Raw genomic sequence first — 22,798 nt, 5'->3', positions numbered from 1 at the left:
GTGATAAAGGGGAGCCATACCGGGGTGAAGGCGTCGTCTTCTATTTGTCCCCGTGTCAGTTTCAGTTTACTGGTTAATTTTTCTAGTAAGGCTGTTTCCCATACTATTTGGTACCATTGGTCCAGGCTTACTCCTGACCGGTCTCTCCAGTGTGATTCTATAGATATTTGAACCAGCACATTAAAGACTTTACTCTAGGGCACCAGACTCGAGTGGAATAGACTCATTGGTTATATGTAATAAACAGAAGCATAATGTTGCCTGGCACCCCAATCTCAGAGCAAAGCGAGATTTCAAGCACTTGCACAGAGTTTGGGTTCGTTGGACTGAAGCACCGCAGATATTGTGGCGTCTTTGTAATAGATGGTCTGTTTACACATATACAGTACAGTCATACCTCGGGTTACAGACACTTCAGGTTGTGTGGAACGGGTTACATCCAGGGTTTGCCACTCGCACATGTGCAGAAAACTAAATTGCACTTTGCGCATGCACAGAAGTGCTAAATCGCAACCCGCACGTGCGCAGACGTGGCGCTGCAGGTTGCGAACGTGCCTCCCGCATGGATCGTGTTTGCAACCCGAGTGTCCACTGTATATAACCTGCCCTTATGATGGAGGGGCTCACAGCATTAACCCCCCCCCCAAGAAGGCCTTTCTTCTCCCACCGTCCTAGTGGATCCCAAAGCTTGCACACCCTCCTTCCTCAAGCAGAAATGGCAAGCCTGTTCCTCTTGTGCCTTGAGGGTGTGTGTGTGTTTCCTAAACCCAGAGGGAGGTCTCTGGCTACTGTGCACATGGGGCCTGGTCACATGACCCCAGGGTCCACCCTGGGTGTCATCCGATGGCCAAGCCTGCAAGAAGGCGGGCAGGAGGAAGCCTCTCCCCATCCTTGGTTTGGCCAAGTTGCAGAAAAGGGAAGGAGAGGCGGGTGTCCCTGGCTAAACTGTCCAGGCTCCTCACCCGTTCTCCTTGGGGCTGATCTCTCCACCGTGACCCCAACATGGATCCAGCTGTTGCCTTCCTCCTCCTCGTCTTCACCTTCCAAGCTACAAGTGAGTAAAATCCAGGTGACTCTCAGTTCAACTCCCTCTGTGTGTGTGTGCCATAATGCAATGCCCACAAACAATGTGTGTGGAGGAATAGGGCTCCCTGCTTATTCCACATTTATCCCCAGTTGCTCACAGAGATGTTAGACAATATCCAGTTTATTGAGGATATTTTCCAGGTTGTTCTCAGAGAGGTTATTTGACAATGAGCTTCAGGCAGATTTGCTTACAGGGGGTTTATCCGTCTTCCCAATGGGCATTTGTTCATTCCACCCATTCCACAACAAGGGAAAAGGCAATTTCCTTTTAAAGGTGTATTTGTTGGGTGAGGGTGAACTATGATGTTCCATTTGTACCTCACCTTTTCTCCAAAGAGCTCAAGGTGCCCAAAATACAAAAAACCCCAACCCCTTCTGATGAGCACTTAACAAAAAGGATGAAATTGTGGCTGGTTAACTGCAACCACGGAATCATGGGTGAACGTTTTCTCAGAAGCGTTGAAAATAAATGTCTGGTTATTATGGGGTGCTGAAGGCGCAATGAGTTGTTGGCTTTTGGTTTTGGTTTTTAAGCGCACGTTCCGTAGAATCACAGAACTATAGAGATGGATGAGACCCGACCGGCCACCCAGTCTGACCCCTGCAATGCAAAAATCACAGAATCCATGCCCAGAGGTGGAATGAGGTGGGCTTGTGAGTCGAGAAGGTGCTGGGGTCCCTTTGCCAATGCAAATCACCCTGCTATGCAAACAGCCCCAGACCCAGAGAGGAGTTGTAACAGCAGACTAGAAAGGGGAGATTTGGGGGGCGGGAGGAGAACCAGGTTGCTGGTTCCCCAGGCTCTTATCACTCGCCTTTGCCTGTAGCCTGATGGAAAAGCTGCAAATTGGGGTTCTGGCCTTACGATGCTCGTGCCCACTGCGTTATAATGATGATGATGATGTTCATGATAAATATTTATACCCCGCCCATCTGGCTGGGTTTCCCCAGCCACTCTGGGCAGCTTCCAAAAGATGTTTCCGAGCACAATTCAAAGTGTTGGTGCTGACCTTGAAAGCCCTAAATGGCCTCAAAAGCCCAGAAGACCTGAAGGAGCATCTCCACCCCCATCGTTTGGCCCAGATATGGAGGTCCAGCTCCAAGGGCCTTCTGGCGGTTCTCTCCCTGCGAGAAGTTTACAGGGAACCAGGCAGAGGTCCTTCTCGGTGGTGGCACCCGTCCTGTAGAAGCCCCTCCCTCCAAAGAGAACAACAACTACCAGACTTTTAGAAGACATCCGAAGGCAGCCCTGCTTAGGGAAGCTTTTAATGTTTAACAATTGTATTTTAATATTCTGCTGAAAGCTGCCCAGAGTGGCTGGGGAAGCCCAGCCAGATGGGCGGGGTATAAATAAATTATTATTATTATTATTATTATTATTATTATTATTATTGGTTCTGAGTGGCATTTGGCCACTGCAAAGCAAGAAGGCTGCACTGGCTGGGACCCTTCTAGGTCCTGGTGGAACCTCCAGCTCCAGAGGCAGTCTATCAAGTCTTAAGGGCTTTTGCATGACCACCGTGAGGCCAGGAGGCTGGCTTTGATGAGCCCCCTTGGGCCTGATCCAGCTTCTGGGCTCTTCTTGGTGGATTCAACCGGGAATCCTGCTTGGCAGGGGGTTGGACTCGATGGCCCTTGTGGTCTCTTCCAACTATGATTCTATGATTCTATGAGATGTTCCTCATGGTTGCTTTTAGGAGTAAGAGGAACTGATCTGGAAAGATTTGGCAATGGGGTTTGGGTGTGTGCCTGTAAAACAAGCAAGGTCATCCCCATGAATTGCTCAAGAAGTATTGTGTCAGCTAGTGGCATTTTGAGAGAACTTGACCAACCCCCACTGCCCCCCCAAACCCCCAGGTTGCTGAAATGCTCTGGTCAATGTCTTAACCTGGTTCCTGTTGATGGCGCGTGAATCTCACCCTCTCCAAATTCACTTTCTTCCCTCTTCTCTCTCTCCCCTCCAAGGCGCAGACAGTCCTGCAGCGACCCACGCTGAATTAGGCCCCAAAGATGTGGGGCACTCGGTCAGTCTTCCTGCTGTGATTCCAAAAGGGACCGTTTTCTCGGGTCTCATGTTGAGGTCTGCTGGCCCACCCAGCAAGGCCGTCGCTATGTGGGAGCAAGGGAAGCCCGTCACAGTCCTGGACCCGAGGTATTCCGAAAGGGTGTCTGTCCTGGAGGAGGAACCTGCCTTCCAAATCCATAACCTCACCTTGGAAGACGGAGGAGGCTATGACATTTCGACGTTCACCCAGGAAGGCTCCAAGACGCTGAACCGCTACACGCTCTTCGTCTTCCGTAAGTAACTTCTAAGAACTGCAAATTCAAGCGCCTCCCATGCGCATTTGAAGCACACGTCCCCAAGAATCTTGGGAACCACAGTTCCCCACCCAGAGAGCTACAGTTCCCAGCACATTGAATGAACTACGGTTCCCAGGATTCTTGGAGCGGGAAGTTATGCACTTTGAACGAGCTAGAGACGTATTTATTTATTTCATTATTTGATACGTACACCACTTGATTATTTTAAAAAAATGACAAGGAAATCAAGGAAAAATCACAGCAATACTTTAAAACATACAAAAGTTAAAATACTAAAGTGAATAGGTTCATAAATGTATGGTAGGGCTGTGGTCTTAGTTCAAGGCAGAGAATTTGAACTTAATAGTAAAAGGGCACAGGCTGCTATCAGCTCAAAGAAGAATGCCCAGCTGGCATGTTCTCTCCCTCCTGGTCCTTCGTTTGGGAGCTTCAAAATCTTTCTTCAGCCTGAACATCAGAGTGACCGATGCCAACAGACACCGGCACACTTGGGGATCCGCAGAGTTTGCGCATTTTGCATAACAGACCTCAGCAACTCAGCATTTTGGCTAATCTACTTTATTTACATATAAACACACATGGAGCCCTGCAACGTGGCTCCCTCTCTCTCCAGCATCAGACAGCAAAGAGAAAGAACAAAGGGGAATAGTCCCACTTCACGGAACACAGGAACACAAACATCCCCACTCAGTGGAGTCAAAACATACACCGTCATGTGACAGACAAAAATCCCATGACTGCAATCACAGAGCAGGAATCCTAACACCCTCGCAGGGCAGGCTCTCCATCGGGGGCCGTCTCGCAAGGATGCTTTAGCAGTGATCGCTGCATTGCAGGAAGTTAGACTACATGACCCTTGGAAACTCTACGATTCTGTGACTAATCAAAGCCGTGTCTGGCAGCTACTAAGTTCAGGAGTTTTCCAAGAAATTGTCAGTTCCTCAACCGAGAAGTTGCAGCAAACTCGAGAAGGGAAGAAGGTTGGGCGGCTGCTTTTAGTTTTAAATGTTGCAACAGCAGCTAAAATTATCCTTCTTCAGCAGATCTTATTTGCTAGATGCAACCGTCAAACTTTGAAGCAAAGCAGGGGCAGGCACCTGGTTGCTTGCTTTGCAAGAACGTACATAACCCTGGCAAAGAAAAAGGGTGAAAAATATCCTGGTTGTCAGGCTGCAGTTCAGTGGTAGAGCAGGCACTTCACGTCCAGACGGCTGCAGGTTCCCTCCTCCATGGCATCTTGGGGGAAAAGACTCCTGCCTCAAATGTTGAAAAGTGGTGAGTGGCCACTCTCAGCGAGGTGTCTTCACCCTTTCCAGACCCAGGACTTGTGAGAATGCTGTGGATAGCAGCGGAGGATATATTGGTTCTATATTATCCTTCCTCACTCACGCTAGTGAGTCAGTAGCAGAGTACATTCCCCACAATATAGCAGGAAGATTCATCTGTTAGATTCATTTGAATCTCTCTTGTTTTGTTTTTCCTGGTAAATTCCCCTTTTATTCCCTCTTAAAAAGAATAAAGACACAACGGTCTTCCCTTAAAAGTAACAAGGTTTACTCACATTCAGTCCACAGTGTGATCCCAAAGGCAGGCTTTAGCTTTTAGTTACAGATACAGAGAAAGGTGTGGATTCATCCTCTTGTGAGGAATGAGCCCATGCGCTGCTGGCTGAGGGCCGGCAGACAGCAAAAGCATCCAGAGAAGGAGAAGGGTCTCAAGAGAGCAGATGGCTGCGGGACCGGTCCTTTTATGGGGTCTGCCAGGGTCACGCCCATCTACCTGTTCACACGCAGAGGGAAGACGCTCCAGACCAGGTGTCACAGGAAGTTATACTGGCTAGAGTAACACCTCCCTGCATGTCCATTCTGGGCTAACAGGAAATTTTGAACTTGACTGCTATGGTGATGTTACATCCCCTTTCCAGCTAACATGCACCTGGGGACCCATTTCCTTAAGCCTTTTACCAGACCTTGTACGACTCACGCAACACGCTGGCGGCTAATATACACGCAATAATTACCAAAATGATTGTGCATTCTTTATCAATCTTCTGAGACAAATACAAGACCTTATGCAAAGCCACAGAGACTTGCAAACTACCCAACCTAAGATGAACTTATAGTGTCTGATTTCAATAGATTTTTCAAGTGCTTAGCCCAGTCTTTTGTGTTCTTTATCTTCACAACACCGAGACATCTATCTACAACTTCACTAGCATCTCTCGGTATTGTGAACAACACCGAACTTACCTTTTGTTGGTATCTTCATGAACTTACCTGAAAAGATAAAGAAAACAAAAGACTGAGCTAAGCACTTGAAAAATCTATTGAAATCAGACATTATAGGTTCATCTTAGATTGGGTAGGTCGCAAGTCTCTGTGGCTTTGCATAAGGTCGTGTGTTTGTCTCAGAAGATTGATAAAGAATGCATAATCATTTTGGTACTGGTAATTATTGTGTGCACAGTGGTACCTCAGGTTAAGTACTTAATTCGTTCCAGAGGTCCGTTCTTAACCTGAAACTGTTCTTAACCTGAAGCACCACTTTAGCTAATGGGGCCTCCTGCTGCTGCCGTGCTGCCGGAGCACAATTTCTGTTCTCATCCTGAAGCTCTTAACCTGAAGTACTATTTCTGGGTTAGCGGAGTCTGTAACCTGAAGCGTATGTAACCCGAGGTACCACTGTATATTAGTCACCCAACGTGTTGCATGAGTCGTACTACTTCTACCAGCAGCACAGGTGGCATTTTTCTAGCGTTATTGTTTTTGCCAGACCTTGGCAGGGCCACCTTGGATCAGGCCCCGACTTGTCTCTGAGTCCGCCACCTTCCCGGGGAGTCTGTTCCACGGTCGAGCTGTTCTTTGCACCAGGAACTTCCCAATATTTAGTCTGGATCTCCTTTCTTGAGATTTGAATCTGTTGGTTTGTGCCCTGCCCTCTGAGGCAGCAGGTCGCAAGCTGGCTCCACCTTCCGCGTCTGGAAGATGGCTGTGATTTCTTGACCCTGTCCTCCCTCTTGCTCACCCCTTCCCTCCCACCCGTTTCAGACATCAACATCACGGGAGAAAGGCTGGCCAACAGCTCCTGCAAGCTCAATTTGCTGTGTGAGGCTGGAGCTGGAGCCAAAGTTTGGGTGACCTACTCCTGGAAGAATACAAAAACGGGGGACACGGCTTCTGACAACGGCCGGCTGCACCTCACCTTGAACGCCAAGAACAAAGAGGACTCTTACACCTGCTCCGCGCAGGCCTTGGGGACCCAGAAAGCCTGGGAGGTTTTGCCCTATGCTTCGTGCCCAAAATCTGCAGCTGCAGGTGAGTAATATTTTGATTTATTTCCCGCCCGTTGCCGTCAGGTCCTGCCACTCAGTATTGCAGTGGTTCAGAAGACCAAAGACGGGCACCGTAGCCTGGGGTCAGTCAGTCGGTTTTATTGCACATAGCCAAAGGCTGTCGCAATGTACACAGGATCATTCAACAATTAAAAGAAAATATGCTGGATTAATACAAAAAACTTAAAACATTTCTATTATCAAGACATTGCCTACTCTAAACAGAGCTATAAAAGGACCTTAATATACAGGTTAAGACATTAAGCAATAAATTTTATAGACTAACATGGCCACTAATATATTAAAAAGTAATGTTTATTAAAAAGTAATGTTAATTAATACAATGTGCAATCATATTCGGAGTTTGGTGATAAAGATAAAATATAGCTAGATGTAAAGGTAAAGGTAAAGTGCCGACTCTGGGGTTGCGGCGCTCATCTCGCTTTATTGGCCGAGGGAGCCGGCGTACAGCTTCCGGGTCTTGTGGTCAGCATGACTAAGCCACTTCTGGAGAACCAGAGCAGCGCACAGAAACGCCATTTACCTTCCCATCGGAGTGGTACCTATTTATCTTCTTGCACTTTGATGTGCTTTTGAACTGCTAGGTGGGCAGGAGCAGGGACCGAGCAACGGGAGCTCACCCCGTCACGGGGATTCGAACTGACGACCTTCTGATTGGCAAGCCCAAGAGGCTCAGTGGTTTAACCCACAGCACCACCCGCTTCCCACATAGCTAGATGTCAAATCTATTCATCTCCTTTACAATTGGTGGCTATCTTGGCTATATAATTTGCTCTAATTTTCCTAGCAGCAGTTGCAAAGAGTGCTACACACCAGGTCACATACTTATCTGTGTCTGTGAGGAGATATAAAATCATGTCAGAGGGGTTCTGGCTAGGGGACCTTGCCATTATAGGTGCTAAAAATCTTTCTCTTGCTTCATTATATAAGGGGCAGCGCAAGAGATAATGCACAAGGTCCTCTACTTCAGGACATCCCCTAACGCAAACACGTTCGTTTGTTGGTCTGCCTCTGTGTCTCCCATCTCTAGAAGCAGAGTTTATTGTATTTAATCGTAACTCTGTAAAAGCTTTCCCAAGTTGTACAAAAGTCAGTTCATTGAAATAAGGTGTATGTTTGTGGGCCTCTCTAAGTTTGAAATATAATAGGGTGTGTTATGTACTGAGTTGAACAGGATCCAGAATGCAGCAGTCTGATTGGTCCTAGAACAATAGGATCCAGAATGCAGCAGTCTGATTGGTCCTAGAACAATAGGATCCAGAATGCAGCAGTCTGATTGGTCCGCAGGAGCCACCCAATCCAGCTCCAGGTGGAAGTGAATCTGCAACCTGATTGGCCTACAGGAGAATCCCGGAATTAGCCAATCACGTGGGGCCCATTGTGTAAATAATGTATATAAACCAGACATTCTGGGGGAACTTCCATTCCTCCTCACCACTATGAGCTGAATAAAGAGCATGAAATCCACTCTCGACTCTTGAGTATATTTCAGGGCGCATGTGGATGTGTACATAGAGTTTAGGTTGTTTTTAGTTACCACTGCCCTTATGGGTCGTTTAAAAATATTTTCCTGGGAATATAAGGGAGGTTCTTTGATCTCGGTCACTGAGAGGCCCTATTTGCCCATCAGTTGGGCAGCGTGATGTACCCAGTTTTAAAGGGGTAATCCATTTGAGACCGTAGCCTGTGATAGAAAGGACAGGAGATCACCTCCGAAAGGATGTTGCAGAGTTGGGAAAAAGTTCAGAAAAGGGCAAGTGGAAGTGTCACAAGGATGGAGCATCTCCCCTGTGAGCAATGGTCGCAGCGTTTGGGGCTTTTTAGATTAGAGGAAAGGGGAGGTGAATAAAATGAGGCACAGCCTTGAGAAAGTGGTAGAGAAAAGCTTTTATCCCTCTCTCATAGTTGATGGGTGTCTGATGAGGCTGGATGTTGGAAGATTTAGGACAGATAAAAGGAGGGACTTCTTTAAGCAGCCCACTGCTAATGTCAGTTTGCATTTCTTAGTGCTGTTACGGCTAAAATCTGGGTGCGAGGCTGCTCTGCCACCCAGCTCATCGGACTCAGTCCGTGGGTCCCTGCGGAGGAAAATGAGCTCAGCCGGAGACAGGAGCAAACTGCAGAAGATCCAAGTTTATTGGCCAACAGGTTCAAGACGAGATTGAACAGTGAGAAAGGGGTGACATGAGTTTTTGAAACTTCCCTCCATGTCCCAGAATACAGTGCAAAACACGTCATGAATACATTAAAGAGAGGTTTGGTTACACAGATTACATCATGAATATATTAAAGGGAGGTTGGGTTACACAGATTAACATATGGAGGAGGGAGGGGGGAATATGCAGAGCTACACCGGATTAACATAAGGAGGAGGGAGGGGGGAATATGCAGAGCTGGAGATATGCACAGATAAACACTTCCTGGGGATGAGAAAACAATGGTCTCAAATATGCATAGTCTGGCACCTGACATTGCCTGGAGGAAAGGCTGATCAGAGCAAACTGGCACGTTGATTTTCTATGAATTTTATAGATTTTAGTCCCTTTTGACATTGACAATTGGAAATAAATTGATATATTGTAGCGAAGAAGAAGGTGAAGAAGACATGCCCCCCCGCCTTCCGTAACAGTCCCCCATTCGGAGATAGATTTGCATTAAAGTTCTGTAAGAACTTGCAAATCTTTTCTCCGCACCCTAAATCTCGGTGAAGGTGGGGTGCCGTGTGAGTGGGAATAGGCCATAATGGAAAAGGAGGTGGGTTGAGCAGGGCAGCAAAGGAGGGAGCAACACGGATCAATGCAATGTATGTTTATGTTATATAGGTATGCACTAAATAATAACTTTGTATCTATCGTACTAGATGTGTGGGTTTGTGCAAACCTGAAGGGGACTTGCAAATCATGCCTCTTAAGGCCATTTGCAAGTATAGTAGTGCAGATAGCTGGATATAGGATATCGCATAAAAGGACACCTGTTGTATTTTGTTCAATAGTGGTCTATGCTTTACATTTAGCAGGAAGGTCCACTACTGACTGAAAAAAAATGCAGTTTGCTTTGTCCCCCGCCATTTTTGTGTTCTCAGGTGTCAAGGTAGCTTTTCTGTGGTCTCACAGTAGTGGCAATCCCTGGTGAATCCACTTAGGGCTTTCATATTAACCATGTTGCCTGGCACTCACCACAGCTGCCACAGGTTTGGACACGTCCTGAGGGAAATATCCTTGCCTTGGCTTCCTATGGGGTTTTTTTATTATTGCTCTTGCAGTCATGGGAAGTTGCGCACTTGCACTTTAAGGACCAAAAGCTAATTGCAGCCTGGATACACTTGCCCAATTCAAACTGAGTCCAATTTGAATTTATCTTTCCCCATGGTTCTCAACTCTTCAAACTAATCTGTTAAAAGAAAACCATTCTTAAAAGGGGCACTTGTCCAAATAAGTCAATTTAACTGTATAAGGGATCATTCCTGCTAAATCAAGGCATATACACCTTCCTGAAGCTTCTCCTTGGTAAAGCGAGTTTTAACACATTTTAAAATGGGTAGGGAAGGTTGGCCGTGTGCCAGGTGGGACAGCGAAATGTGGTTATCTAAACATTGAACTATACAATAGCCTGATCCATTAGAAAGCATAAAATGTATGAAAATCCTCCATTGGGGTATAAGGAATAAGACAGTATACATTAAACATAACACACACACACACAAAAAAAATTCCTCCCTTTGTGGAAATAACACTGTCAAACACATTTCAACATTCCTACATAATAACACATAATACACAACAAACTAATTAAATATCAGTTGAATATAAAAGTCAAAAAATGTCCTTGCAATTCAACTCCTCCCCTCTTTGTCAGCCCCACTTCCCCTTTGAAAGAAATTTGTTGTTGCAGGTAATAAGTCTCGTGGTAGCGAAGCTTTTCATTGGATCTGTAGTAACACACTTGTAGAAGTGATATCCTGTAAGGACAGGGTGGACTTAAAAGACACAGTTAAATAATAATAAAACACACACACAAACACACACACACAATGACCTATGAGGAACCAAAATAAATAAATGCTAAGACACAGAATTTTAAGAGATCTGAAGTAACAATGAAAATAAAAGAGTGTTTCTTGATGTGACAACATCGGCTAGAGTGTTAATAGCAAAATACTGGAAAATGACTTAATGGCAATGTAACTTTGTGCAAGTACCTTGAACTAACCTTGAACTAGCCAAAATGACAGAATTAATAAGAAATGCTCAGGCAAAAGGTAAACAAATACCATTCCACAAACAATGTTTGGTTATGCTTCAATTAATTTCATAGACATCATGAAAAAACGGATTAAATAAATGGAAACAGATTATTTATAACTTTAAAGTGTCAAAGACACAAAGGGATGGAAGTCACTAATACAGCAGGGATTTCACAGAACAGAAAGAAAGTTAATACAGCAGGGATTTCACAGAACAGAAAGAAAGTTGTTGTGGGAGAAAAAAAGGACAAACACTTTGTTATCGGGGTTCACATATCCTGTTAAAAGGGAATATTATTTCATGTGAGAAGCCTGTCAGGAAATGCTGTTCCTAAAATGCACACAAACAAAGTCTGTGATTTAAATCCCATTGAGGGGTGGAATTCTTTGATATTTACCTGTGAAAAGAATTTGGCATGTTAAGATTTCAAACTTGGGACACATTAAGGGTGATTTCTCTCAATGGTTCGTGGAATTCTTTGATATTTACCTGTGAAAAGAATTTGGCATGTTAAGATTTCAAACTTGGGACACATTAAGGGTGATTTCTCTCAATGGTTCCAAGTTTTACATAAACCTCCTCCCCCCCCACAGTTCCCCCTCCTTCCTCTCTCTCTCATTTCTTTTCCAATCCTTTTTTTTTTTTTGCTGATCTAGTCTCTGTGCATGTGTGGAGTTCATGTCTCAGCAAACCTTTTATACTATTGAAATGTTGCATCTTTTGGCAAAATTAGAATTTGAATAAGGGAAGGGTAAGGAGTAGATTTTAAAAGAGGGTTAGATTTAAAACAAAAGAGAGAAACTCAGCAATTGAAGTATTCACCAACAAAGCTAGCAATTTCAGCCCAAGCAAAGCGACTGCTTCCTTTATGTACAGGAAAGGGCTAATATTCCTCTGGCCATTCGTGGAACAATGCCGCGCCCTTATATATGGGAAAAAATGGCCAGAGTCAGAATTCATAGGATTTTTTTAATTTTTTTTTTTTTAACATTCTAAGTTTTTCGGCCTTACCATTTGCAGACAAAAATTTTCCTGCCCCTTTATTTACAGGATTGGTCAAGGCCCATATGTATTGGTCTGATTTTCAAATAGTAGACAAAATGATAAACAAAATGATAAACACTGTAATCACTCAAATGCATGGTATTACCAGTTGTGCTTCAAAACATCACAGCTTCACCTCTCACCTTTTTAAAACTAAAGAGCAAAGCTAGGCTGAATTTCAACTCCATCACCACACCAGAATTTAAGAATTACCCTGCAATGCTTGCGGACACATGTCCTTCCACACAGCCACAAATTGGGAGAGTTGAAAGGGACCCTGGGGTCATCTAGTCCAACCCTCCAAAATAAAGGGTTCACAGCAAGATTTCACAGCAAGATTGGTACTACACACACATACTTATGTACACAGGCACTACTGGGGAAGAGAGCACAATCAGTGCTCCTATCATGTACTAAGGAAGAGGAAAATAAAAAATTCCCAACTTATACAGAACCCTTTAGCAGATCTTGAGATTAGTTTGAGTTTACTTCCTTAGACGTGCAAGTTCCTAGACAAATGATCTTTAGAGAAAGATTGAAGTGAACATTTTCTTAGTTAAAACAGCCATAGATTTGATTTAAAGGGAATACAAAAGTGACAATTTTCCTGAATTTGCAGAGGAATACTGTAGACTCACGATCTGAAAAGTTGCGGCAAAGCAAGAGGTGGGGTAAACATTTGCACCCTTCATTCTCATCTTGTCTTATTTAGGACTGATAAGGTCCAGCATAGCTTCCTTAAATTTAAAATTTTGAAGCAAGCTTGCAGTTTAAACTATGCGCGCTTAAGAAAGGCAGTCTGTCAGAGACAGAAGGAACAGACAACACACATAACAGACAACATGTAAACACACATTCTCATATATGTATTAACACACAACACACATAACAGACAACATGTAAACATATATACTCTCATCCTTTAGTTGGTTATTGCAAGGAGTTGGGCTGCTTCCTTTAGCTTCATTAAGTGAAATTAGTAGGAAGGTCCCACATGGTTTTAAGAGCCTCCTTGCCTCTTCAAACACCACCAGTTAACCAGCCGGCCAACGCAATTCGGGCTTGGCGGGGGCGGTGCTGGCGGGCCAGATTTCAGAACAGAGGTCCTCTAATTTTTGTTTCGATAATAATTTGTGGCCAGGAATCGACTTCCAATACGTGATGACAAATTGGAGAGGAGAGTCAGGGTCCTTCTGGGACTGAGATGGCTTTCTAGAAGCCTTCTTCCCAGAGTGAGCCCGCTCGCGTTTGGAAGCCTGGGTACCCATTTTATGTTTTACGCGTGTCTAGACAGAAAGAGGGAAGAGAAAGGGCGGTAAGGATTGATATATCTAGGAGATTGATATACTTAATACGGGATTTATAGTAAAGAGGGGTCTTTAGTCGCTTGGCAACTTCCTTAGAGGGTTTTTAAAGAGCTCTAGCTATCCGGTATTCCTTCCTATTTCCTTACTCAATAACCTGGGGTCCTTTTCCACTCTGCCGATCCCGCCCAATTCCTCATGGGCTATCCCTCCTGGCAACCTCCTACCTATCGTCAATCTCAGGAAAAGGGGCCCTACTGAACGCCCGCGCCGTGCGGTGCCAGATCGGGTGATCCCTGGATAGAGTTTTGAACCGAAAATCCCCCTTGCTTTTGGAAGCGGGCTCACGCACGATAAACGTGTTACGTGGCACCGACCAGTGCGGCTGGGATTGGATAGAAAGCAAGACCACTTCCTGCCCCCTAGCAAGGACGCTTGGGAAGTTCGGAAAAAGAACTCCAACCCCTTGCTTTCAACTGGGATACCCGTTGCGGGGAGTCGGCTATCTTTCAAGTCGGGTCTCTCCGTCTTACTTTCGGGCTCCCAATTGGTGCGGCTGGCTGGAGAAATATAGAGAAAGAGATAGAGCTCAGAACCCCCCTTTTGGGTCGAGCAGCAGTCCACAGTCTCTCTCACCAATTGGACCAAGAGACAGGCGAGAAGGAGCGATAGAGAGGAGGGCAGAGAATTCAGTTGCCAGGAGATTTCCACCCCTTTCCCACCAGTGCACTGGGTTTTTCCTTTTCCTTATACTCACGTGTTTTCCATGATGATCCCGGGATTGATGAGTAAGCCGGCTGGATCCCTCTTTGCTCCCCGGCTGAACTCCTGGGGCTTTCGATTACCGCCCGGAAGATGGCCGGGGGTCCAAAGGATCTTCCCAGGCAAAATGGCCTGGTGCCGGCTGAAGATTTCGGGGCCCCCGGTCAGCAACGCGGGAGAACCGCAGGCCCCACGTTGGGCGCCAACTGTTACGGCTAAAATCTGGGTGCGAGGCTGCTCTGCCACCCAGCTCATCGGACTCAGTCCGTGGGTCCCTGCGGAGGAAAATGAGCTCAGCCGGAGACAGGAGCAAACTGCAGAAGATCCAAGTTTATTGGCCAACAGGTTCAAGACGAGATTGAACAGTGAGAAAGGGGTGACATGAGTTTTTGAAACTTCCCTCCATGTCCCAGAATACAGTGCAAAACACGTCATGAATACATTAAAGAGAGGTTTGGTTACACAGATTACATCATGAATATATTAAAGGGAGGTTGGGTTACACAGATTAACATATGGAGGAGGGAGGGGGGAATATGCAGAGCTACACCGGATTAACATAAGGAGGAGGGAGGGGGGAATATGCAGAGCTGGAGATATGCACAGATAAACACTTCCTGGGGATGAGAAAACAATGGTCTCAAATATGCATAGTCTGGCACCTGACATTGCCTGGAGGAAAGGCTGATCAGAGCAAACTGGCACGTTGATTTTCTATGAATTTTATAGATTTTAGTCCCTTTTGACATTGACAATTGGAAATAAATTGATATATTGTAGCGAAGAAGAAGGTGAAGAAGACATGCCCCCCCGCCTTCCGTAACAGTGCAGAAAGTATTGATAAGATGTGTAGAGATCTTTTCTATTCTACTTAATTCAAGAGGGTTCTGGAAGCTTCTCTGTGTGAAAGAAGCAAGCAGAAGGTTCATGAGGTTTGGGTTATTCCTTCAGAGAAGCTGAGTGCAGCTGGCTTAGACTGGTTCTATTATCTCTTTCTGTCAAGATCATGCTGATTATAATACTAAGGCCAGAAGGAGCCTGGGCTTCACTTTCTCTCTTTCCTTCTGGTGTGGTGTTCTGTGTAAAGTGTTAAGGTTTAGTCTTATTATAAGTTACTGTAAGTTTATGTTAAATCTGCTGCAACTGGATTTGTTATGGGCAGTGCCAATCCTGAATGTACAGTGGACACTCGGGTTGCGAACATGATCCGTGCGGGATGCACGATTGCAACCCACAGCATCCGCAACCTGCAGCGCCGCATCTGTGCATGCGCGGGTCACGATTCAGCACATGCACCTTGTGCATGCGCGGGTCACGATTCAGCACCTTGGCAAACATGTCCAGACAAGTCCTTGGTACAAGATTAGCATAAGCAGACATGGCAGGGCAAGACTCAGGTATAAGATGAGCATAGACAAATATGTCTTAAGTACCACCACCCAAAAGTACAATAGAAGTTCCTTTGCATGTCTGGAGCCTGAGGCGAGTCAGGTGATGAGATTTGGCTTCCTTTGGGTAACAATGAGCCCAGCAATTGTCACCTCTGGGAACTTCCTGGAGTCCCTTTTCAAGGGGGAAATAGCTTTGGAATGGGGGAAACTGGGAAAGGAGATGATTTTATATTATTTTTAAAGCTAGGTGACTTCCCTGAGCTGTCAAGGTGAAAGGATACATTCAGGCATAATATTTGTAACATTTAACTTTAAAGATGTGCCCCCCGTAATTGTAATAATAATAATAATAATAATAATAATAATAATAATAATAATAATAATAACAACAACAATATCAACAATAATATTTTATTTATACCCCGCCCTCCCCAGCCAAGGCCAGGTTCAGGGCGGCTAACAAGCAATAATAAAAAGAAGTTGAATGATTACAACTTAAAACAAAATTAAAATACAACATTAAAATATTGAAACATTAAAATATTTAAATACCTCATTAAAATGCCTCATCACAGGAGGAGAAGGAAAAGTGTAACAGTGTTTAAGTTGTTACTCTGCTAAGTATACATCTGCTCTGGATCAATACCGAGTAGAATTTCAGTGACAGTTCAACAGTGGAACTCTCTGCCACAGGAGGCAGGAAGGCCCACCAACATTTAAAGGAGGATTGGACAAATTAATGGAGGAGAGGGCTATCAGTGGAGGGGAGAGGGCTGCCAGCCACCATGAATCTGCTCTGCATCCACCGTGGGAAGCAGTTGAACACCCGTTGCTGGAAACCACCGGAGGGGAGAGTTGCTCTGGTGCTCGGATCCTGCTTGTGGGTTTCTGTAGGATGCTGGGCTAGATGGGCCATTGGCCTGATTCTTATGCGCCCCCCTTCTCTGATGGGCACCCTTTGATTCCCCCAGAATATTGTTGTACTACAACTTCCATCATCCCTGTTAATGGAGAAATTGGAGGGCTCCCTTGGACCAAAAACAAGGACACCAGCCAGGAATATCAGAGCAGCCAGTAGGCTTGGTCTTTACTGAAGACTGTTGCGACAGGACTCCCACCTGCCACAAGGTGAAACAAGATGGAAGCCCCGAACAAAAGAGCCCTCAAACTTTTATTAGCTGTTAATCCCCGTATTACACCCCTCCAAACTACATCACTAATCCCTCATGGTTACATCATGAAAGGGGAGGTCTGGTGGCAGTAATCTGAGCATCCTGGACCCTGCCCCATGGTTCCCCTTGCCCTCCACCAAACACCCATCAAGTGTGGCAGAAGAGATATTTACATTTCCCTCTTTCCCTGCCAAGTTAATCCCACCCTTTTGTCTTCATCTGGGTTGGTTATTTCTGGCATGGCTACCTGTCTGGCCCTCAGGTATCAGGATGCCAGGAATTATCACTCAGGCAGAGGGGCTGATGAGGAGCTGAGCTCACATGTCTATAGGAATTTCTGAAGTTTTCCCAGTGAGCCAGTACAGAGATGCATTGATCAGTGAATTCTTACATTTGGTATCGTGCAGCAGGGGCCCTTTGAATAGATAGGAAGAAACTGTGATGAAGTGTTTTGTGGGGACAAGTCACAAAAGTGATTGTGCTGTTTTTGGTAGTGGGCTGCATGTGCAGGATATCTGCTGGTGCAATTCAAGTTACAAATCACAGTCTGGGCTGCACCTCCAGATGAGCTGATATGCAGACAAGCTAAAGAGAGAGCATCAATGGCCAGAAATATTTTTGAGATTTCCACATCTCATCAAAATAATAATAACAATCCTATCCTGTTGGAGCATCTGGAATCCAAACTACGCAGCAAATATTTGAAATAACCAAGCTTGCCAAACATTATTATTTCCCCTTTTTGGAGAATAGCGCATTTGTCAGCTGGGCTGAGACGATGGCGTCATTTGCTCTTTCTGAAGAGCAAATGTTCCCTCTCCAGAACCCTTTTAGCCATTCCCCTGCATTATTCATTGTAATTCATTATTTGGTATTCATCCATTCTTTTTGAAGTCATTTAAGTCATTATTTGCCTAACCCCTGGAACACGGGGAGGCTGTTGGAGAGAGAAAGCAAAAAGGTAATTATATCCGCATGCCAAGCAAGCGTGTATGTGGCGTCTGGGGGCTTCTGCGAGGTTTATTTTAATTTATTCGTTTCATTTAGAACCAGCTCATTCTGAAAGCCATAGGTGGCCCCAACTCCCTGGGAAAGTATTTACGGGTTGGGATGCGGATACCTGGATGAAGAGCCTTTTCTCACAGGTCCCCTGAGCTGAATTCTCCTGGGGGGGTGTGCTTTTCCTGATTGCCATCCCTCTCCCCTCTGAGGTTCAATGGGTGGGGAAATAATACTGAGGTGGTCCTTTTGGGGGTGTTGTGCTCCCCCATCTCACCCCCCCAAATAATGTATAATAATAATTGATTACTTATACCCCCCCATCTGTGGGTTTCCCAAGCCACTCTGGGCGGCTTCCAACAAAAGATTAAAAATACATTAAAACCTCCGTCATTAAAAACTTCCCTAAAGCCTTCAGATGTCTTCTAAATGTCAGATAGATGCTTATGTCCTTGACATCTGCTGGGAGGGCGTTCCACAGGGTGGGCGTCACCACCGAGAAGGCCCTCTGCCTGGTTCCCTGTAACTTGGCTTCTTGCAGGGAGGGAACCGCCAGAAGGCCCTCGGATCTGGACCTCAGTGTCTGGGCAGAACGATGGGGGTGGAGACGCTCCTTCAGATATACTGGATTGAGGCCGTTTAGGGCTTTCAAGGTCAGCACCAACACTTTGAATTGTGCTCGGAAAAGTACTGAGAGCCAGTGTAGGTCTCTCAGGACTGGTGTTATGTGGTCTTGGCGGCCGCTCCCAATCACCAGTCTGGCTGCCACATTCTGGATTAGTTGTAGTTTCGGGGTCACCTTGAAAGGTGCCCAACCCACTAAGGAGGATAATAACACAATACAGTGGTACCTTGGGTTACAGACGCTTCAAGTTACAGGCTCTGCTAACCCAGAAATATTACCTTGGGTTAAGAACTTTGCTTCAGGATGAGAACAGAAATCGCATGGCGGTGGTGGCGCAGCAGCAGCGGGAGACTCCATTACCTAAAGTGGTGCTTCAGGTTAAGAACGGACCTCCGGAACGAATTAAGTACTTAACCCGAGGTGGTTGTTGTTGTTTAGTCATGTCTGACTCTTCATGACCCCCTGGACCAGAGCATGCCAGGCCCTCCTGTCTTCCACTGCCTCCCGCAGTTTCGTCAAACTCATGTTGGTCTCTTCGAGAACACTGTCCCACCATCTCGTCCTCTGTCGTCCCCCTTTCCTTGTGCCCTCCATCTTTCCCAACATCAGGGTCTTTCCCAGGGAGTCTTCTCTTCTCATGAGGAGGCCAAAGTCTTGGAGCCTCAGCTTCAGGATCTGTCCTTCCAGTGAGCACTCAGGGCTGATTTCCTTCAGAATGGAGAGGTTGGATCTTCTTGCAGTCCATGGGACTCTCAAGAGTCTCCTCCAGCACCAGAATTCAAAAGCATCAATTCTTCGGAGATCAGCCTTCTTGATGGTCCAGCTCTCACTTCCATACATCACTACTGGAAAAACCAGAGCTTGAACTATACGGACCTTTGTCGGCAATAACCCGAGGTACCACTGTACATAACAGTGACAATTAATTGTCCATTTCCTCCCAAAGCCAATTTATTCAGCAAAATGGATGAATCTGATCCAGTGACACAGGTGTCTCCAAGTCTGGTATTCCTTTGCGCCTCCACCTGCTCCTTCTGTTGTGGCTTCTCCATCTCGTCCAGCCTCCTCTTCTCACTGTGGTCAGCCAGATGCCTGTGCAAAACCCACAAGCGGGATCTGAGTGCGAGAGCAACTCTCTCCCCTCCTGTGGTTCTCAGCCACTGCCACTCAGAAGCATCGCAGAGCCATCGTGTCTGGCAGCCCTCGAGAGCCCTCTCCTCCTCCATGAATTTGTCCCATCCTCTTTGAAATATAATTGGAGTCGAGAGAGGATTTCATGCTCTTTATTCAGCTCATAGTGGTGAGGAATGGAAGTTCCCCCAGGATGTCTGCTTTATATATATTATTTACACAATGGGCCCCACGTGATTGGCTAATTCCGGGATTCTCCTGTAGGCCAATCAGGTTGCGGATTCCCTTTCACCTGGAGCTGGATTGGGTGGCTCCTGTGGACCAATCAGACTGCAGATTCCCTTTCACCTGGAGCTGGATTGGGTGGCTCCTGTGGACCAATCAGACTGCTGCATTCTGGATCCTATTGTTCTAGGACCAATCAGACTGCTGCATTCTGGATCCTATTGTTCTAGGACCAATCAGACTGCTGCCTTTTGGATCCTATTCAACTCAGTGCATAACACTCTTTTAAAGCCACCCAGGTCAGTGGCCATTCCTGCCTCCATTTAATCGGGAACATCTCCCCCTTTCTTTCTTTGCAGGACTTTTCGCGGCCGGCCTGTTCTTCTTCCACGTTGCCAGAGCTGTTTTGGCACCTGCCCTCATCGCCGTCTTCATGCTCCTGTGAAGAGCCAGTGGCTCTGCAGCTGCTCCCTGAGCGAAGTGTGGAAATCCAGCCTCCTCCTCTCGTTTTCCAGTGCTCCCACTTCTCGTCCCCTTGCTCTGGTTCCCCTTTGCAGTCAAACCTCAGTTGTCAAACGTAATCCGCTCCAGAAGGTCATTCGACTTCTGATTGGGCGCAGGAGCTTCTTGCACTCAAGCTGCGTCGGACGTCCGGGTTCTGAAAAACGTTCGTAAACCAGAGCATTTACTTCCTGGTTTTTGGTGAAACGTTCGAAAACGGAGCCGTTCGAGAGCCGAGGTTTGACTGTATTAGGAAATGAGAGAGAGAAGAAGAAGTCTGAATTAACATTTGCTAATTATTCCCTGTGATCCAGCTGGTTCCTCCCACCATTCCTCTGTGCCCAACCAGTCCCTGTCAGGGAGGCACACCTCAGGATCTGCTGAGATTCCTTCACTGAAGGGGGTTGGACTAGATGACCCCTGGGTTCCCTTCCAACTCTGCAATTCTCTGATTCACACATGCTTTGGTGTTCCCAGGCATCACGTTCCTATTTCCCAGTGCTGATCCTCTGAAACCACTGCCTCGATTTTGTCCCGAACCAAAGACCTTAGTGTAAGGATCTTCCTATGTTCCTCTTTAAATCATCCCTTTGTGGAGAACCATGAGGACTAGCATCTTATTTTTAGAACAAAGGGTGTAGCTCAGCAGTACAACAAGCTGAAGGCTCCATGTCTGACCCCCAACAGCATCTCCAACTAGGGCTGGTCTGGAACCCCAGAGAGTCATTAATGGTCAGGGTGGACCAACCTTCCCCAACCTGGTGCCCTCAAACTGGTGCTAAACTGCGGGCTGCTGGGATCCTTCCTCAGGGTTCAATCCTAGGGCAGGCAGGGGGGCAAGGGTTGACAGGCCTGGGCATCCTCTGAGGACCCCATCCCCGCAGTTGGCATGGGTGGAAACGATCAGTCCATTCCACTCTTCTCAGTGTCTTCAGTCTTAAATTCACTTCTCTGTTTTCCTTGCAGCAAATTGCCATTTTATTTTATTTCTTCAAAATCCTCATGGAAATTGGCCTGCCTTTCAATGTGAATTCCTCCTAATGGAGGCTGTATTAAACTAAAAGACCTGGGTTTCTTGCATGTTATTTCCCTGCTACAATATGTTAACATGAAATAACCCTTTCCCTTAATAGATGCTTCTTCCATGGGTGTGGTTTTTTTTAAGGGGGGGGTGTAAAATATTCTTCAGTTGGAGAACTTCGTTGCAAAATTCAGATCAGTTTGGGTTTTGAAAGATGGGTGTGTTTTGGTTCTTGTACAATTTCAGAGTGCGCTAATTTCACCAATTTGACTTTTCCTTGCTGTTTCTCTGTGCAGCAAGCAAGCGGGGGCAAAAATAGCATTAAGGGGGGGTGAGGTAGGATCACCAAAAGCCCTGCAAAACCCTGGCTCTGGCCCTGTACTGCCCATTTGGCAGTTTCCTGGCAGGTCGCCATCTTTGCATGCAGACGGTTCCAGGTTTGATCCAGCGACATCTCAAACCTCAGAGAGCCACTGCTGGCCAGCACACTCCAGACTTCCCCGACGCGGTGCCCCCAGGATGCTCCTCGACTCCGCAGATCCCATCAGCCTCAGCCAGCGCAGCCGACAGCAGAGAGCGATGGGGATGGTCACCAGAAACATCTGGATGGAACAAGAATCTGGAATCCTTTCGTTGTGACTCCCAGGGGGTTGGGCTAGATGACCTTTGGGGAGTCCCTTCCAGCTCTACGGTTCTGAGATGTGGCGAGGGAACTTGAGGGGCACCTCTTCTTAGGTTTCCCTAAGGGGTTTCATCCATAACCCTGGCAGTACTGTGAGCTAAGTCTGTCCTCCTGGGTGGTTTGTGGATGTGGGGGGGGGGTGAATTTATGTATAGGTTGTAGGGTTTTGCCCCTCCAGCAGATATCCTGCACATGCAGCCCACTACCAAAACCAGCACCATCACTTTTGTGACTTTTGTGACTTGTCCCCACAAAACACTTCATCACAGTTTCCTCCTATCTCTTCAAAGGGCCTTTGCTGCACAATACCAAATGTAAGAATTCACTGATCAATGCATCTCTGTACTGGCTCACTGGAAAACTTCAGAAATTCCTATAGACCTGTGAGCTCAGCTACTCAGCAGCCCCTCTGCCTGAGGGATAATCCCTGGCATCCTGGTACCTGAGTGCCAGACAGGTAGCCATGCCAGAAATAACAAACCCAGATGAAGACAAAAGGGTGGGATGAACTTGGCTGGGAAACAGGGAAATGTAAATATCTTTTTTGTTTCACTTGATGGGTGTTTGGTGGAGGGCAAGGGGAACCATGGGGCAGGGTCCAGGATGCGCAGATTGCGGCCACCAGACCTCCCCTTTCTTGATGTAACCGTGATGTATGAGTGATGTAGTTTGGGAGGATGTAACATGGGGATTAGTAGCTACAAAAGTTGGGTTCTCTTTTGTTCGGGGCTTCCATCTTGTTCCACCTGGTGGCAGGTGGGAGTCCTGTTGCGACAGTCTTCAGTAAAGACCAAGCCGACTGGCTGCTGTTTTGCTCTGGTCTTCCTGGCTGGTGTCCTTGTTTTTTGTCCAAGGGAGCCCTCAGATTTCTCCGTTAACAGAGGGACCAGGGATTTGTCATTGTCTGTTAATAACTCCAGCTTGAATAAAGAACTCT

General features: G+C 46.3%; 1 protein-coding gene across 1 annotated transcript; it reads left to right on the top strand.

Moving 5' to 3' along the window:
• Window positions 1-874: 874 nt before the first annotated feature.
• Window positions 875-20,758, top strand: LOC309358621 (T-lymphocyte surface antigen Ly-9-like). Its single transcript, XM_081891978.1, has 4 exons — window positions 875-1,054; window positions 3,052-3,384; window positions 6,456-6,722; window positions 20,017-20,758. The coding sequence occupies exons 1-4, from the start codon at window positions 1,003-1,005 to the stop codon at window positions 20,100-20,102; spliced, it is 738 nt and encodes a 245-aa protein (XP_081748104.1). The 5' UTR covers window positions 875-1,002; the 3' UTR covers window positions 20,103-20,758.
• The last annotated feature ends 2,040 nt before the right edge of the window (window positions 20,759-22,798 follow it).

Source organism: Podarcis melisellensis (assembly GCF_964234715.1).
Source record: "Podarcis melisellensis genome assembly, chromosome: 16".
Classification (NCBI taxonomy): domain Eukaryota; kingdom Metazoa; phylum Chordata; class Lepidosauria; order Squamata; family Lacertidae; genus Podarcis; species Podarcis melisellensis.
Note: the sequence above shows the minus strand (reverse complement) of the source record. Positions and strands in the feature narration are given on the sequence as shown.